Source organism: Parasteatoda tepidariorum, chromosome 5 (genome assembly GCF_043381705.1).
Source record: "Parasteatoda tepidariorum isolate YZ-2023 chromosome 5, CAS_Ptep_4.0, whole genome shotgun sequence".
NCBI lineage: Eukaryota > Metazoa > Arthropoda > Arachnida > Araneae > Theridiidae > Parasteatoda > Parasteatoda tepidariorum.
Window position 1 is genome coordinate 80,467,765 of NC_092208.1, and position 18,737 is coordinate 80,486,501.

The window sequence follows — 18,737 nt, forward strand, 5'->3', positions numbered from 1 at the left end:
TAGAATTGATTTAAAAAAATAAAAATAAAAAACCACCTGGTTTTTTATTTATACAAAAATAAGCAGCTGGAAACCTTCTCAATTTCCTAACAAACCAGTTTGCGTTTATCCAAGTGAAAAGCGTACGAAATCTAGATTTAAAGTTATGTTTACGTTACGTTAAATGGTAAATATATAACATGAATTCTATTTTATTTTCTTGATTTTTCTCTCACTTTTTATGATCATTGTAAGAGAAAATTAAAGCTGCATTTTATTTTGCTGTTTTATTTATCAAATTGAATACGTTAGGCTAAACACAGCTAATAACTCCGTTTTTGCTGTGGTACAGCAAAATCTTGACATTTATAATTATACCGGGTTTGTAAAATAATCTTACATGTCGTCCCTGTTTAATTATGTACTACTTATACGAGATTTGTATTGTTAATATTTCATTTTGTCTATTAATTTTTTATTACATTACTTTTTTTTATTGATTTTTCCCCCATTGTTGGACATAGTAATTTCTGCAAAAGCGTAAGATTTCAGAGTTTTTTTTAAAAAATTTAAAGCAACAGTGGTATTTTTCAAGTTTGTTGTTACAGATCATCTGTCTTCCAAATTGAATTGTTTCCTGTCTTTATTATGATTTCTTGTTGACTATATGCTATAACAATATTTAGAAAATTATCATTTGTTTGATATTGAATATGTTTGCCTATATTAAGTGTGGGGTTGTAAAATATGTTAGCATCGATAACTAATGTTTTTTTTTTAAATCATATACCTAGTATATGGTATAACCTTGACAGTGGGACAATATTCGTATCTGTGCAACATACTAACCACTAAGATTTGCTGACTTCCTAAAGTGGCACACGAAAACTAGGGAAACTTTATAGAAGGGTATAAGTCATAGCCATCTTTGTGCAAACCTCAATATATAGGGAGTGATTCCGTCTATATCCTGTAGCGTGTCAAATAAGTCAAAAATCGCGTTTGGGCAATGCAATTTTCCAACCTAGTTATGAAAAAAAAACAATTAATGTGTGTTGAATTTGCTGTTCTAGGCTTAATTAAACCAAACTATTTAACTAACTTAACCTAAATATAACATTTTTCTCCATTTTCTTTTATTAAAAGCAGAAGAAGATAATCAAATTATGTCCGTTCCTTCTCTCGGTAAACATTTGATCTTGGTGAAGGCGTCTGATCAATTGTAATAATAGGTTTTGATTTCTTTAAATATAATATTTTCTTGTGTTAATTGCCTTTGTCTTGTCTGTCAATAAATTAAAAATTATAAATCTGCATATTAATCAATAGATGAAGTAGAAAATTCATTGTCTGCTTGATATCACAGTTTTTTCCCCTGTTTTTCATCTTGGATGTTTCTTCTCTTCTCTTTATTACTCTATATTACAATTTTTTTAAACACCATTTAACTGTGGGTTCATTTTATTTCACGCAAAATTTTGTAATTTCTGTTAATTTTATTTTGCCTAGTACAGTAGAGAACCATTTATCCGGTATCCAGATAACCGGGAAAAATTTTGATTAGTTTTCCCACCATTTTAAACTAGAACGATTATGAAAAAAAGCGGAAATGAACTCATCCTTGAAGTTGAGTAGAGAAAAATGTTAAGAAGGGGAGGATTTTTTTCCCCGTTTACCCAGAGAAACGTCATTTTCTCCGTGACCTTGAAGGAAGGGAAGATTTTTTTATTTTCTCCTTTAGGCAGTCAATAAAGCTGAAGGGTGTGGCATGCTGATTTCGTTTTCTGTTTAATTTACGAGGGGGGTGGGGAAAATACATTGCATGCATATCAGTGAACAGAAGATGAAAGAGAAAAATATATTTATCTATTTGACATCGATTAATAAAAATAAAATCTTTTTCTTCTGAATAAATTCAAGTGTGGTATCATTTGCAAGTTTTTATTGATGTGGATTCACATCTGCTGTAATTAAGTATCTTGTTTTTATCAACAACAAAAAATAAATAAAAGGAGAATAGTTTATTAATTTAAACATAGGATTATTTTATGAAGCAGATTGCACTTTTGTTTTTCTGATTCCACTACGTTTGGTTTTTTTTTTCCTTTTCACGATAAATTTCGCACTCAATAAATTAATTCTTTTTATTCATAAATTTTATCATTAGGTTTTTTTTTTTAAATTCCGTTGATCTTGCCTTGTTCCGGGTTTCAATATGCTAGTGCCTTTTTTAACTATCGTTTCGGTTCGATAATTTTCAAGTGTTTTAATTTAAATTAATAAGTTTTTCTTTTATTTTATCGTTTCCCCTGTATAATTAGGTATAAAATATATTGCGTTATTTAACCATTGGTTTTGTTTATATTAGTTAATTTAGGAATTGTAATTATTTTTAAAAAATAAATAATGGAATTTTGTGTTTTTTAATCTTGTTTTTCTTGTCTAAACTTGCAAATTTTTTTATTCTTTTAAATGTTATTTTTCTACCATTTTTTTTCTTTTTAAAGCTAGGAGTACCTTTCTTTTTTCTCTTACTTTATGCATTACACTTTTTCCTTGTAATTCAGGTTCGATGAAACATCGATTAACGACACTTTTTGGTTGATCCAGAAAACCGGAAAATTCAGACATCCGGGATAGCGATGGTCCCGAGCATCCCGGATAATTGGTTCTCTACTGTATTTAGTTTATGGTTTAAAAATTTTCCTTTTAGGGTTCATTTAATTTTAAAAAACTGTATCATAGTAGGAATCAAGAATTGTTTTCTTTCTTAATTTTTTTTTCTGTTACTGAAGTATTTTTTGAGATCATTTTTTAAAAATTTGATTTCATTCAATTTTGCATAAAATACTTATTTTTGGTCACAAAGACATCTGGGAAAAGGGAGGACACATCCCTCCTCAATAATTTTCGAAACTTCAGCATTTTATTAATGATGTTACTTTTAAAAAAAATTATAATATTAGATAGTTTATTAATAATTTAACAAAATAATTCTATTTTTATCACTTTTTGGCTTAAGGAATATCTTAGACTTAGAGACTAGGCAGCTCCAAAGAGCACATCGACCAAAGGTATGTTGTACCCAAACCCTAAATCATGATGAACGAAAAAGCTTTATCGCTGAAACAAAATTCAGCAAACACCTAACATAGGGGTGCACAACCTTTTTGAGTGAAGGGCCACATGCACAGCAGGTTGGCTAACGAAGGGCCGCACATGTATTTAGACATGTTAATGACAAATGTAAAAATGTTTATTTAAACATTATCGTTCCATTTTTTTATTAATAAACTTAGTAATATCAATAACTTAGTAGTGTTCCATTATTAGAATTCATTCAAAAATAAAAAAACTTATACTTTTTTTTTTTTTTTACAAAAAAAATTGCTATTTTTATCATATGAACAATAGATTTATCAAAATAAATAAACATTGAAGAAAAGAAATGTTTTTTTTTTTCTCATATCATGTAATACGAAAATTCATTTTAGAATTAAATTCTAATAAATAAAAAAAAACTGCAATGCCCACAGAATGAAAGTAGGAAAAAGTTTAGTCATAATTAAGTAATATAAATTCAAATTAAATATTTTAATTGAAGAAAATTTATAGGTTTTAAACAAAAGCCTAAAATAAAAACAAAACTGTGATAGTTCAAAATAAAATTCAATGCTTATTTTGTAATGTACTTTATTATTTTATTTTATTAATTATTAGATTTTTTATATCGTAAACATTTTCCTTTTTTTTATCGAAAAAGATCACTTAAGCAACAAAAAATTGAAATCTAAACTACAAACAGTGAGCAGTTTAAAAATTCACGTTTTCCGCCATTTTATGAATTTCTCAAGTTGCAATAACATTGCATTTAAATTAGGGAGGGATGTAACGAGTATTTGGCCCTTCTGTGAAAAATTCAGTTGGTTGAATGATCAGTCAAATATTTGGCAGAATATTTTTTAGAAATGTATTTTTCTAAGTTTTTTTTATTTTTGAATTTTTATAGATATTACTTTTTTTTTAAAAATTATAATCAGACAAGTCAATTTTGTCATTTTTTCGATACTTTGAGAATTGAGAAGGATCCATTTTTTGCAGTTTTTATTATAACCCAGCATTTTAACAGAACGTCTCATACTATTAATTTATTATCACTCTTTCCCTGTACTGTAATATAAATAACCAGTAACATAGAAAAGTGTGATTTTCAGTATTAAAGTTTTGTTTCAGGAACTAAGAAAAATTTGTTTTTTCTGTTTTTCTTTTTTTAGGCATTTTTATTATGACTCAGCATTTTTTTTAAAAATAAAGTTACTAATAAAATTTATTTTATAGCAATTTTTTTTCTTCTAAAATTATGGCAATGAGAAAAATTTAAATTGAGATTTTCGGCATAAGATTTTCACTTAAAAAATTAAGAACATTTTTTCTATCTTTTTATTTTCTTTAAATAAAAAAAAAACTTTTTTTAGACGTTTTCATTATAACGCAGTAATTTTTAATAGCATTTCTGTTGACTTAATTCTTTTTTCTTGGCTTTTTCTGGTAATTGAAAAATTGAGATGTTCAGCTTTAAAAAAAATTTTCAAAAATTAAGATTGATTTTTACTCTCTATAGACTCTGTTTCGCTTTTCGACATTTTCAAAAACGTTCTTGATTGGCCTTATTTTTTAGAGTTAATTAACGTTTTTCCAGGAAATATTATTCTGAGCATTGAAATTTTAGTTTCAGTGTTGCTATACTGCTAAAAGATTTTGCTATTTGGCCCCAAGTGAACGGCGTTCAATAGATTTTTTCTTCTTCTTTTTGCCGAATATTTGGTTTTTGATCAAATCACAATTCATTACCACATTCGACCAAATCATATTCGTTGCGGAAATAAAAAAGAAGGAAAAATAACTAGGATTTACGATAAAACTGTACGGTAATACCGTATCAAAAAGTGATTATTTAATTGCGTGATTAACAATCACGTGTCGTAATAACATCATAGTTAAATAACGGGATCGTCAAAATCACGAGGAAAAGTATAGAAATAATTAGGAAAAAATATATTTATGCTGAACTCAGCACAAATAAAGTGCGTCAAATGCATGATTTAAAATTTGCATGTCGTAACAGAATAATTGGAATTTTTTATAATACGTAGGAACGCATAGCAATAACTGCCGAGAAAAATTTTTGAAGAAAAAGAAAGAATTGCAAAAAAAAGATAGAAAATCACTTAGATTTAAGATGAAATTGTCACAAATAAAGTGCCCAAAAAGTGATTATTTAAATTTGCGATCTGAAACTTGCGTCGTTATAAAAATTCGGAATTTTCAGAATCACGTAGAAAAGCAGAAATAACTGTTTAAAAAAAAATCATTTATATTTACTATAAATTCGGCTTCAAGAAAGCGCGTAAAACGTACATTTACTAAAGAATCTGTTAAAATTGATTGTGTCAAAACGTGATGACTTTAAAGTGCGATTAAAAATTGCCATTTTTTAAAAAAAATTTTTATTGTGTTTAGAAACTCTCGCGGGTCGCACTTCAGTAGTCGAAGGGCCGCATTTGGCCCGCGGGCCGCAGGTTGTGCACTTGTAATTCCTAGGCCTTGATGGAATGTTGCCCTAAATACTCAAATCTTTGAGCAGAATAGACCTCACATTCACAAAGTATATATCATGAAGTCTCCTCCTCAAGACGACAACCTCGACGAAAAGAATCAGATTCAATACCCATAATGCATTGGTATCTCCTGACATATAATCAATCACTAGGCATGGTAAAAGAAGGAATATCTGACACCTGTGAAACAATTTGACCCCATGACAAGTGCTTGGAATATTCCTTCCATAAACCAAGGTACATAAGACGAAGCACGAGTAAGCTCTCTAGGGCAGCCGTAGGAGTAGTCCTTGGACAGCCTAACAAGTATACACAGAAGGCAAAAATTGTAACAGGTGGAAGAAGGATTTAGAATATTTGCTCTTTAGGCTGAATTCATTTACTGTTCTAGTTTATTCCAATGTTTTGGGTGTATTTTTTTTCTTTTAACAAAATGTTTTAGTGTTTTTAATTTTCCAAAAAATAATTGGTTATAATTTAATAATAGATTTTATCTTGCACTCTTTTTCTGAAAGCTTTTGCATTCTCATCCAATGAATTATTTTTTCTCAGCAAAGCCAACCAATCACTCATTATCTTGAATCGCTAATAGCGAAATCGTTACAATTGTTGCATTGATGCTAATTTTCTGAATTTCAATTTAACCTTTTATAGCATATTTTATTGAAGAGAAAAAGGTTCTTTTTCGAACCAACTAAATGTTAACATTAAATGTTTCTGTTGTTGGTAAATACTTGATTTTTGATTCAAAATTCGAATAGTGTATTAATCACAATGTCAAAGTTTGCAAATGTTGCTTACATTCCGGAGATATTTCTGAAACTGTTTCTCCTTTTACCCTAAAGAGCTGGCAAAAGCCAAGGAATGTATGAAAAACATGTTAAATGATGTATAAACTTAGAATATAAATTTTTATTAATTATGTTTGTTTATTAGAAAGAAGGAAAACGAAACCTTGTATTTTTGTTCTGCACTGTACAGGTACAGTTTCAAGTTGGGCAACCAGATTACCAAAATTTTAAACTAAATATTAAGTGAATGAGGTATCATTTCCAAGGTAAAAATTGAATATTTAGAAATAATGACTTATACCTTAATATCAGTTTTCATTAAGTTACAGACTATTAAATGAAGGGCAACATCATTTGAAATTTTTAACCGTGGTAAGTGAATCTCTAACAAGGTACAGTTTTTTTTTTTTTTTTAAATTCACACCAATAATGGAAAATGGAAGAAATAATAATCAGAGTGAACTGTAACAAAACAGTTTATTAACAGGCACAAATGTGTACAAACATTTCACATTTTGATTTACAAAAAAAATTCTCATGCAGTTATGATATTTTGTGTACGATACCAAGATACATAATTAATCTTACCGTGCTACTAAGATTTAACATAATTAAATTATTTTTTCTATTTAAAGCAAAATTTTGATAATAATAAGTATTTTTATTAGATTTGTTTTTATATATTTCCATCTCTTCTTTTGCTTTTTCTTTATGAAATGAAATATGAATAGAAACCATTTAAATATTCCTTTAGGTTAATTTACAATAATATATTTCACTTCAGTAACCTAATAAAATTTGATGTGCTTGAGCTATTTATATGATGTGCTATGTTAGTTATATGATAGTTATTTATATGATGTGCTATGCTTAGTTATTTGTATGATAAACTATGATATGCTTTAAGTTATTTATACAGTGAATTCGCGATAACTCGAATCTGATAGGATTGATGAAAAACTTCGACATATCGGAAGTTCGACTTACCGTTAGTTTCGGTTTTGGAATTTTAAAAATCATAAAGTTCTCAATAAAGATCAATAAAGTTATTAAAAATTTGTTGAAAAGCTTTAAATTTAAGATCGATGAGTATAAAAGATATAAAATTATGTAGTTTCTGTAACTCAGAATAAATGAATATTAAGCTTACAAAAATCAAACAATAGGAGTGATTCTCATATCAATAAAATTAATGGAAGAAAAAGAAATTAAGATAAGTTTAATTTTATTAGAAAGCTATCTAATTTTGACTAATAAATTAATTTAGTTTAATGTAAAGTTTATTGATTTTTTTTAAATATATTTAATTTAATTTTTTTTTTACATTGTGTTTCAAAAATTTTTAAAGTTATTGAATTATTAATTTTTTTTAAAGCATAATTTATTTGTAGTATTTTTCTTTAAATCCATGTAATTAGATTATTTACTTATTTGTCGCCAAAACAAAATAGTGGATATTTTATTTTTTGCTTTTTCTCTGTCAAGTGATTAAAGATTAGGTAAATTGCATGCAAATATTATTTCAATAAATGTAGTAAAAGCCTGATAAATACACGATATTAAAAACTTTCAGTTAGGGTGACCCGGGGTAATTCAGGATCACTCTGTTTCTGGGGTAAATAATGATCACCTAAGTTTTATTTATTTATTTTTTTTTTAAATTTGAGACATGGACAAGAAAGCTTGTACACTTTACTAAAGTGTAACTACATTTACTTAATAATAGTTTTTTGTTTAATCTAACAAAATAAGTATCTTTTAAAATGTTTTCTGCATTTTCCATTTCAAAGATGGATTTCAAAATGTGCACATTTCTGCAAATATCCCCCTCCTTCTCTTAATAATAAATATTTTGAGTTACTTTCTTTTTCTTTGATATAAAAATAGTGTAAGCTTTTGTTTAATTGTTTCACATCTACTGTAAACATTATAATTGATTATAGGAAACTATATCAAATGTTGCCCCCTACAGATGGGGTAATTCCTGATCATTTTCATTTCTTCTTTTAGTATAAAAAATAGCAAATAAATATTTAACTGTCTTTTCTTATATAACAGTTAATATTTATAAAGTGGAACAACTATAAAATATATTTTAACTATAATCACAAAATTTGTTTTTAACTGTATACAAGACAAATGTGTTCCGATATGCACCATTTCTAGCTTGTCTTACCTTTCTTCGATCTTAATTTTGTGTGTGTACATTGTTAGAATAATTTTTAAGTTGATAAATTAACCTAATATAAATATGGTGAGAAATTATAAGCCTAAAAAGGATACTAAGCTTCTAGAAAGCGAAAATAGCAAATTTTTTTTAATGATTGAGAATGAAAATTTCAGTGTGAGAGCTGCTGCCAGAGCTGAAGTGTTAATCTTTATTCCAGCTTTTAAATAAAACGTTTTAATAGCTGCTTAAAAATATCCTTTTGGTTTATTTGTTTCATCTTAATGTCTTATTTGTTAATTACAGGGGTCTGTCTAGGTTTTTCTGAAAGGTACCTATTTTGTGAAAATTCAGACATAATTTGTGAAAAATTAAAAATTATATAAAAAAATCAATATTAAAACATGGTAAAAATATAGATTTATCATTTCTTAAGGGATACAAAAATAAAATTTTAAGAAAAAGTATTTTGTGAAACTACTGTTTTTCCTAAAGTTGAATTTGTGAAACTACCGTTTTACCTGAAATTGAATTTGTGAAGGTACCGCTAAACGGTAGTAAATTCGGCCTGGACAGACCTTACCATTGTATAATTATTTTTAAACAACCCATTTACTATAAAAACTGGTGATCAGTAATTACCCCAGAAATGATCAGGAATTACCCCAGAAATGATCAAGAGAAGGGGTAATTCCTGATCACTAAAAATTTAAAATCTTTTAAATTCTAATTAGATTTTCAAACAAAAGAAGGTAGCATAGGAGTCATCTCATATAGCCTCAAATTTCCAGTAAATATTAAAATTCTATCTTGAATAGTTTTCTCACTAAGGGGCCGTTCAAAAAGTACGTACATCCTGAAGGGGGGGGATTTGCTATTTTGTACGATGGGGAGGGGGGAGGTATTATACAAAGTACGTACATTATAAGCATACACCAAATTGAAATTTGACTTTTTCCTACACACTCCTTAAATAAATATTTAATTTTATTTAATACATGATTATTTTAATTTTTATGAAAAGGGGGGGGTAGACTAATAAAATGTACGTACTCTAAGGGGGGGAGATAGACCTTATGTATGGTAATGTACGAAAGGGGGGAGGGGGTTAAAATTTCTCCATTTTTGTGTACGTACTTTTTGAACGGCCCCTAAATAGATGTTTGCATTTTTTGATCAGGAATTACCCCAGGTCACCCTACTATTAATCTCTAAAATATGACATATTATTATATAGTGACATGCAAAGAAAAATATTTTATCATTTGTTGTATTATTCAACAAACATTAAAGCTTTAAGAGAAATTATATTGCAATTAATTTCTCTTCTTAGATGCTATGTGGGAATAATTTTATTTAATAATGTTATTATTTTTCCAGCTGATTTTCGACACTCTTTTCAAAGATGTCCAATAAAGATCAGATGATGAGAATGCCTGTTGGTGGGATGCAGTCCCAACAAAATCTTCAACAGCATGGATCACAGCTTCAACCTCAACAACAAAACTATCCTCAAGACAATTTGCATATGCTGCAAAAAGCTATAAATTCTATGGAAGAAAAAGGAATGCAGGAAGATCCGAGATATGCTCAGTTAATGGCAATGGCAAATTCTCGAAAAACAGTTCCAAGTCCTGGTGCCCAGTCTAGTGGAGGTCATAGTCCTGGTGTTGGTCAACATTCTGAATCAGGGGTTCCCAGTCCAAGTATGGGACCTCCACCACCTCCTCAGCAAACAGTGCCTCCTCCTTCACCTTCTAATTCTAATATGAATTATATGCCTTCTCAACAAAATATAATGAATTCTTCACAGGTAAATCCTCAGGCTCATGTTGCTGCACCACATCCACAAAGCTATTCTGGACCTGGAAACTATCATCAAGGACCACATCCTTCACCTAATTCTCAAAGCCATATGAATCCTAACCCTAATCCTCAGAGCCATTTGAGTCCTGGACCCAATCCTCAAAATCATATGAATCCTGGTCCTAATTCTCAAAATTTGATGAATTTGGGGCCGAATGCTCAGAACCATATGAATCAAGCACCAAATCAAAACCATATGAATCCAGGATCCAACTCTCAGAACCTAATGAATTCAGGGTCTAATTCTCAAGCACATATGGGTATGGCACCAAATGCTCCCAATCAAATGAATCCAGGTCTTACTGTTCAAAATCATATGAATCCGTCAACTAATAATGCTCCTCATACTATGGATACGGGTGAACAACAACCTTCTCATCAGCCTCATCCTGGTTATGGGCAGCCTGTAGTAAATGGCCCTCAAGGACCAACTCATGCTGAAAATCCGAATTTACCACCTGGTGTCAATCCAGCTGCCAATCAAGTGCCAGGGATGAACATTAAACCATCTTTATTGTCACCTGTGCAAATTGCACAACTGAGAGCTCAGATTATGGCTTACAGATTATTATCTCGCAATCAACCTATCCCTGAAAGTGTCATTGCTGCCATTAAGTGTAAGAGACCTATGCAAAATCAACCAATGTATTCTCAGAGACCTCCTGCTCCTCAATCTCCTGGACAGCCTATTCGAGGTCCTGTCCCTTCAGCTTCAATTTCTCTTCAAAATATGAATAATGGAATGATGCATGCACAAGTAGCGCAATCTCAACCAATGCACCCATATATGCAGCAGCAATCTTCCATGCCTTCTCCTCAGCCGCAACAGGCTGCACCATCCCAAATTGTTCCTCCTCACCAACAGATGAGTGGTACACCACAAACTGCCCCCACTGTAGCTGCACCAGCAATTCCAAACCAAACTCAGAATCATCCACATCCTCAAAATGCACCTATTCCAGCTATGATGCATATGCAACAACAAAAACAAAGTAGAATAACTCCAGTGGCAAAGCCCCAAGGATTAGATCCTATTGAAATTTTGAAAGAAAGAGAAAATAGACTGGCAGCACGAATAGCTCTTCGCATTCAAGAGCTCTCATCTCTCCCCGGTGATCTATCTGAAGATATACGTACTAAAGCTATGAGTGAACTAATTGGTTTACGTTTGTTAAATTTCCAAAGACAATTACGAGCAGAAGTGGTAAGCTGCATGAGAAAAGATTCAACTTTAGAAACTGCTTTGTATCCAAAATTATATAAACGTACAAAGCGCCAAGGCCTTAGAGAAGCTAGAATCACCGAAAAATTGGAAAAACAACAAAAATTAGAGCAAGAGCGTAAGCGTCGACAAAAACATCAAGAGTATTTGAATGCTGTTCTACAGCATGCTAAAGATTTTAAAGAATTCCATCGCAATGTTATGGGTAAAATTGGAAAAGTCAACAAAGCTATGGTCACATATCATGCAAATACTGAAAGGGAACAGAAGAAAGAGCAGGAGCGAATTAATAAAGTACGTATTGAGCGTTTAATGGCTGAAGATGAAGAAGGATATCGCAAACTTATTGATCAAAAGAAAGATAAGAGACTTGCATTTTTGCTTTCTCAAACTGATGAATATATAAATAATTTGACAAACATGGTTAAGCAACATAAACTTGAACAAAAGAGAAAGCTTAAAGCAAAAAGGAAAGCCAAAAAGAAGAAAAAGAAGCAACAGCAGAAAGAAAATGCAGGGGATGATACACTTCAAGACGGTCTCATGGATGATTCATCACAGCTCAGTGACCTTAGAATCAATGTTATTGAAACAGCTACAGGTAAAACTTTCTTTGGAGAAAGTGCACCTTTAGCTAGTCAACTTGAAACATGGCTTGAACTGCATCCTGGTTATGAAGTTGCTCCTCGAGAAGCTAGTGAGGACGAGGAAGATGGTGATGAAGATTCCTCAGATTCTGAAGAGGAGGAAGAGCCTAAACCCCCTAAACCAGTTGAAGCACCACCTAGAGAAGACGCAAAGCAAGCTTTAACTTCTACAGAGGATGATGAATATTCAAATATGGGTAAATATCAAAATTATTATAACATAGCTCATGCTGTTAGTGAAGAAGTCAAAGAACAAGCATCAATTCTGGTAAATGGAAAATTAAAAGAATACCAAATCAAAGGTTTGGAATGGCTTGTTTCTCTTTACAACAACAATTTGAATGGAATATTGGCAGATGAAATGGGTTTGGGTAAAACTATTCAAACAATCGCTCTTCTCACCTATTTAATTGAAAAGAAAAGAGTTCATGGCCCTTATTTAATTATTGTGCCACTTTCTACTCTTTCTAACTGGATGCTTGAGTTCGATCGTTGGGCACCATCAGTTGTAAAGTTTGCATACAAAGGCTCCCCTATCCTCAGACGGCAAATTGCAAGTAACTTGAAAGCTACAAAATTCAATGTTGTTTTGACAACATATGAATATGTAATCAAAGATAAATCAACTCTTGCTAAAATTCGCTGGAAGTATATGATTATTGATGAAGGGCACAGAATGAAAAACCAACATTGCAAGTTAACTCAAATCTTAAATACACATTATACTGCTCCTCATCGTCTTCTTCTTACTGGGACTCCTTTACAAAACAGATTGCCAGAGTTATGGGCTCTTTTAAACTTTTTGCTCCCCAGTATATTTAAATGCTGTAACACATTTGAACAGTGGTTCAATGCTCCTTTTGCCACAACTGGTGAAAAAGTTGAGCTTAATGAAGAAGAAACTATTTTGATCATCCGTCGTTTACATAAAGTCTTGCGTCCCTTCTTACTTAGACGTTTGAAGAAGGAAGTAGAATCTCAACTGCCTGAAAAAGTTGAATATGTAGTGAAGTGTGATATGTCAGCACTTCAGCGCCTTCTCTACAGACATATGCAAACAAAAGGTGTTCTTTTAACTGATGGCTCTGAAAAGGATAAAAAGGGAAAAGGCGGTGCAAAAACTTTGATGAATTCTATAATGCAACTGCGAAAGATTTGTAATCACCCTTTTATGTTTCAAAATATTGAAGAAGCTTTTGCTGAACATTTAGGGGTCAATTCAAATGTTGTACAAGGTCCTGATTTATATAGAGCATCTGGGAAATTTGAATTACTTGATCGTATTTTGCCAAAATTGAAGAAAACAAATCACAGAGTACTACTCTTCTGCCAAATGACCTCACTTATGACCATTATGGAAGATTATTTGAATTACAGAAGTCATTCCTATCTTCGACTTGATGGTACAACTAAATCTGAAGATAGAGGTCATTTATTAGAATTATTTAATGAACCTGATTCACCCTATTTTATATTTCTTTTGAGTACTCGGGCTGGTGGTCTTGGTTTAAATCTTCAGGCGGCAGATACAGTTATAATATTTGACTCTGATTGGAATCCCCAGCAAGATCTCCAAGCTCAAGATAGAGCTCATAGAATTGGGCAAAAAAATGAAGTGAGAGTTTTGAGATTGGTTACTGTTAATTCAGTTGAAGAACGTATTCTTGCAGCTGCAAAATACAAGCTTAATTTAGATGAAAAAGTTATTCAGGCTGGTATGTTTGATCAAAAATCTACTGGTACTGATCGTCATCAATTTCTTCAAGCTATCTTAGCTCAAGATGAAGTGGATGAAGAAGAAGAGAATGAAGTTCCAGATGATGAAACTATCAATCAAATGATAGCCAGAAATGAGGATGAATTTGAGTTATTCCAGCAAATGGATCTTGATCGAAGAAGAGAAGAAGCACGTAACCCCAACAGAAAGCCTCGCATTTTGGAAGAACGTGAATTGCCACATTGGATGGTTAAAGATGACGCTGATGTTGATAGACTGACTCATGATGATGATGACGACAAATTATTTGGACGTGGATCACGGCAAAGAAAAGAAGTTGATTATACGGATTCTCTTTCAGAAAAACAATGGCTTAAAGCTATTGAAGAAGATGATTTTGAAGAGATTGAAACCATTAAAAAGAAACGTTCTGTGCCTGGTCCTTCTTCTGGTAAGAAGAGGAAGAAGGAAAAATATCAAGATTCCGATGCTGAACCAGAAAAAAAGAAGAGAAGAGGTAGGCCCCCGATGGAAAAGCTGTCACCAAATCCACCTCAGTTGACAACTCAAATGAAGAAATTAATAAATGTTGTTATTCATTACAAAGAAAAAGATGACAGAGTTTTGAGCAAGGCTTTCATGCAACTTCCTTCAAAACGCGAGCTTCCAGATTATTACGAAGTTATAAAGAAGCCCGTCGATCTTCAGAAAATTAAAAACCGTATTAGAGATCACCGATACCGCTCATTAGATGATTTAGAGAGTGATTTCATGTTATTATGTAAAAATGCTCAGACCTACAATGTTGATGGGTCCTTGATTTATGAAGATTCTTTGGTTTTACAATCCGTGTTTACCAAAGCAAGAGAAAGATTAGAACGAGATAGTGATTTGGCCGTTGCTAGTGGAAACTATGAAGCTGACAGTGATATGTATGATGAGCCTGAAGAAAAGACACGCAAAAGAAGACCTAGGCAAACTAGACGTTTTGTAAGTGATGATGAAAATTCTGACAGTGATAACTAACTGATATTTGTACCCGAAACATTTTTCATATGTGTTTTCTCATGATCAAGTAACTTCTATGTATAAGGACTTGTAGCTTTACATTCTAACTAAACCTGGTGTTTATGGGTAATCTTAAATGGTGCCTGTTTCATCATTATTTGGATTGAAAATACATTCTGTAGTCATCTTAATCTATCCTTCCGGATTCTTTGCTACTATTTATTTAGAATGAATATTCTGTATAGTTTTTTTTTTTTAATCTAAAAATCATTCTTTTTAATTGAATTTTTTTTTTAAGTTAACACTCTCATTAAATTAGTTTTTGGAATATTTTCACCTGGGGTATTGAAGTCTCAGGCTGTATTTTGACTGTTCTGTTACATTTTAAGTGTTCATATCTTGCTTTATCTTTTCTGAAAATACCTAATATTTTTACCTTTTTCTCAATTTTTACTTATTTTACAAGTATGCAAGTTTAAGATGCAGTTTTTAAATGTTTTTTTATTCAAATTATAAAATTCTTTATAGTATAGTATTGAACTGTATAAATTCAGTTTAATGTTCTTTCAAACTTAAATTTTTTTAAAAATTATTATTACTCGTAAACATCAATTACATTTTAAAAGTTAATTTTTTTTGTTTAGGAAATTTGATATATATTTATCAAATTTTGCAATATCGTTTCCAATGAATATGCAATTATATAGCTACATTTTGAATTTCTAATTTTAATAATTCACTCCTTAGCTTCATCTTGAAAAGAAATAAACGCTAAGAACAAATTATAATTTGTTTGCTATGATTGACCTGTTATAATTATTTTGCAGATTGTTGCCTTTTTCTTTTGTCATCTTGTGAATTTAATCAGTTCTGATTGTAGTCTTTAATACGGTCCTCAAATGCTTGGAAACTCCTGTTCCAAGTTTTATTTTTAAATCTTTAAGAAGAAAAAAATAATAATTTACTAGGTGTTTGAATATTTTATAATGACTATAAGAAAATATTTTCAGTCCTTCTGAAAGTGACCTCATATTTGTAAGACATTTTTATAAATCATTCACACTGATATTTAATCCTTTTTATATTGTATTCCTAAACTGTAAGTTTATTCCAAATGAAATAATTGTGTGGCTTAAAAAGTAAACATATTGACCAAATGACTTGTCATTTCATTTAGAAAACATTTGGTGCTTTATTGACTTCCAGCCACTAAATGAAGTTTAAGTTTTTATTGATCTGTTTTGTGAGAGATATTCGTTTCTGAATTTAAAAAGAACTCTTTTGTAAATTTTAGAATTGTTAATTGTTTTTCCCAATTTTTCTTCACAATCCTCTTCAATTTTCTGTCACCATTATGTTTTATTTTATTTGCGTCTATGCCCCCTTGATGCTGATGCTTTTGTGCTACTCTCTCATAAATATGCTTTATATATTCTTATCACACTTCTCTTTAATATTTTAAGTTGTTTTAAAATGCCAGATATTTTCACACCATTTTGTCGCATAGACACAATCTACCCTCTTTTAAACTTACTGATCATAAAACACTAGTTCAAACATTCTTAAATAGGACTAATAAAGTTATTTATTTGTTGAAAATAGTGAATATTTTCTATAATTACAAGTAAAGGTAAATACGAAATTTTTTTAAAAAAATGGTAGATGACAAATCATTTGGTCAATATCTTTATTCTAATTAAAGGTGTGTATTGTCATATATTTTAAAATCACCATGGTTATCTTACATCTTTAACCAAAGTATTCATTTTAGAAGTATTGTACCATTTTTTGCATTATGTTCTGCATTATATTGGTTGTAATATTTATATTTGGGATATAATAAAATTCTCTCTGCTTCTAAATTTTCTTGTCTGCATTTAAATATAATCCACATTAAATTAAATTTGTGATTTATTTACTAGTGGTGGTGTAACCTGGGGCGAATCTGTTGGGTTAAGATCCTGCCAGAAATAGTATAAAAAAAACGGAAAGAAGCAAAATAGTTTCTTTTATGATGAGGATAACTCAATTTTGAAATAAAAAATTCTTTTTTTTTTTTTTGGTTTGTTTTTGTTATTTAACTAAAAATTAGTACCTGCCTAATTTGATGTTACCATTATTTTTATTAACTTTTCATGCAGTCAACATGTTTTACATAAGTAACAAAAATCAATCTATTTTAACTAATAATTAAAATCACAAAAAAAAAATTCTATTAACTTGCATATTTAATAATGCTATTATATTAATTTAATAGCATTATATCATTAAATATATATATACAGTACAGAACCCGTTATCCGAAAACCAAAAAACCGGAACAAAATTCGATAAATTTTCTCGCCATTTTTTAAAAAAAAAAAAATTTTTTCCTCATAAGATTTCACGATTTTTCTTTTCTTTTTTTAAAGATGTTTACCTTACCATCATTTTGGAAATAATCATTAATGTATAACTTCATCGTTTTTTCTTATTTTTAAGATTATTTCCAATTTTTTTTTTAGTTGGGTTTAACAATTAAAAAAAACGACTTTTTGTAGCGATTCAGAAAACCGGAAAAATCAGTTATCCGGAATAGCGATGGTCCCGACCGTTCCGGATAATCGGTTCCCTACTGTATTATAATGTATTGATTTTAGCAAATAAAATGAACTAAAAATAGGAGAATGAAAATTTTGACGAGGGTTCAGTCCTCTTTGATTGTTAAATTTGAAAACTGTTTAATTTGAAGCATAAATATATGTTAAAAAATTTCAGAGCAGTTTGCTGTTGCCATATATATTATCTTCAAATAAGAAGGCTTTTTTATTTATAACACTATTAACAATTTATGCGTTTAAAAATTCTTATGTCTTGATTTATTTTTCTTAAAGAAACTATCTCGACTAATTTGCATTATTCTTTTAGATTTTAATGCCTGATTATTAAACTCTAAAAGAAAGAAAAAAAGGGCCTAATTAATTCCAATGTCTATTATAGTTCCCTAACATATGGATGGAAAATTTTTTAATCCGTGATTGATCTTTATTAAAAAATTTTAATAATAGATTTGAAGCCACGCTACAAATAGTTGGGTGACAACCGAGCAACAGCATGCGGGAAATTTGTGAAGGGAAAAAATCACTGATTGTGCTTGTAATAAACTGAAGAAAGGATTTAACTCATATCCACCTTCAAGCTAACCACTATACAAGAAAATAGATTAAATTTATTGCAAAATACAAGAACTGCACTCGACGAATTCAATTAACATGAGGTACTGATAAGACAATGTTGCCTAAATCAGATTCTAGGTCATGAAAATGTCTTTCCAGAGAGTTTGTCGTATTTAGTTTTGACCAACAACAACTTGGACCGGAGTTGAGCATTTTATAATATTTCAAACAAAAAAAAAAACTTTTCTATTGATCATTATCAAATATCTTCTCACTGGAAAGCAATAAGAATGGCGAAATCCTGAGAGAATAGCCTTTCGTAGCTAGAATAGTCAGGTGAGCATGGAATAGTGATTGGAACCGCTATCTTCCTTTAGTTTATCCCAAACTGTAGCCAATAGCTCATTAGTGTGAAGTGCAACGCTTCAACTAATCATACAAATTTTAAATATATCCATAGGTTTTTTTTTATTAAAAGTGAAAGTGGTAAAAAATATTTACGCTGTTTCAAGGGATGATCACACTGCATCCAATTGCTCAGAAGCACGAACATACGTTTAGAAACTA

The 18,737-nt window shown here is 30.4% G+C and overlaps 1 protein-coding gene across 2 annotated transcripts; it reads left to right on the forward strand.

Annotated features, from left to right (window-relative positions):
* Positions 1–49: 49 nt before the first annotated feature.
* On the forward strand, positions 50–16,877 carry LOC107446060 (probable global transcription activator SNF2L2). 2 transcript variants are annotated; one of them, XM_043053937.2, is made up of 2 exons: positions 50–166; positions 9,936–16,877. In XM_043053937.2, the coding sequence occupies exon 2, from the start codon at positions 9,961–9,963 to the stop codon at positions 15,031–15,033; it is 5,073 nt and encodes a 1,690-aa protein (XP_042909871.1). In that variant the 5' UTR covers positions 50–166; positions 9,936–9,960; the 3' UTR covers positions 15,034–16,877. The 2 variants fall into 2 exon arrangements, with proteins under 2 accessions (XP_042909871.1, XP_042909872.1); XM_043053938.2 differs by lacking the exon at positions 50–166 and adding an exon at positions 339–360.
* Positions 16,878–18,737: the final 1,860 nt, after the last annotated feature.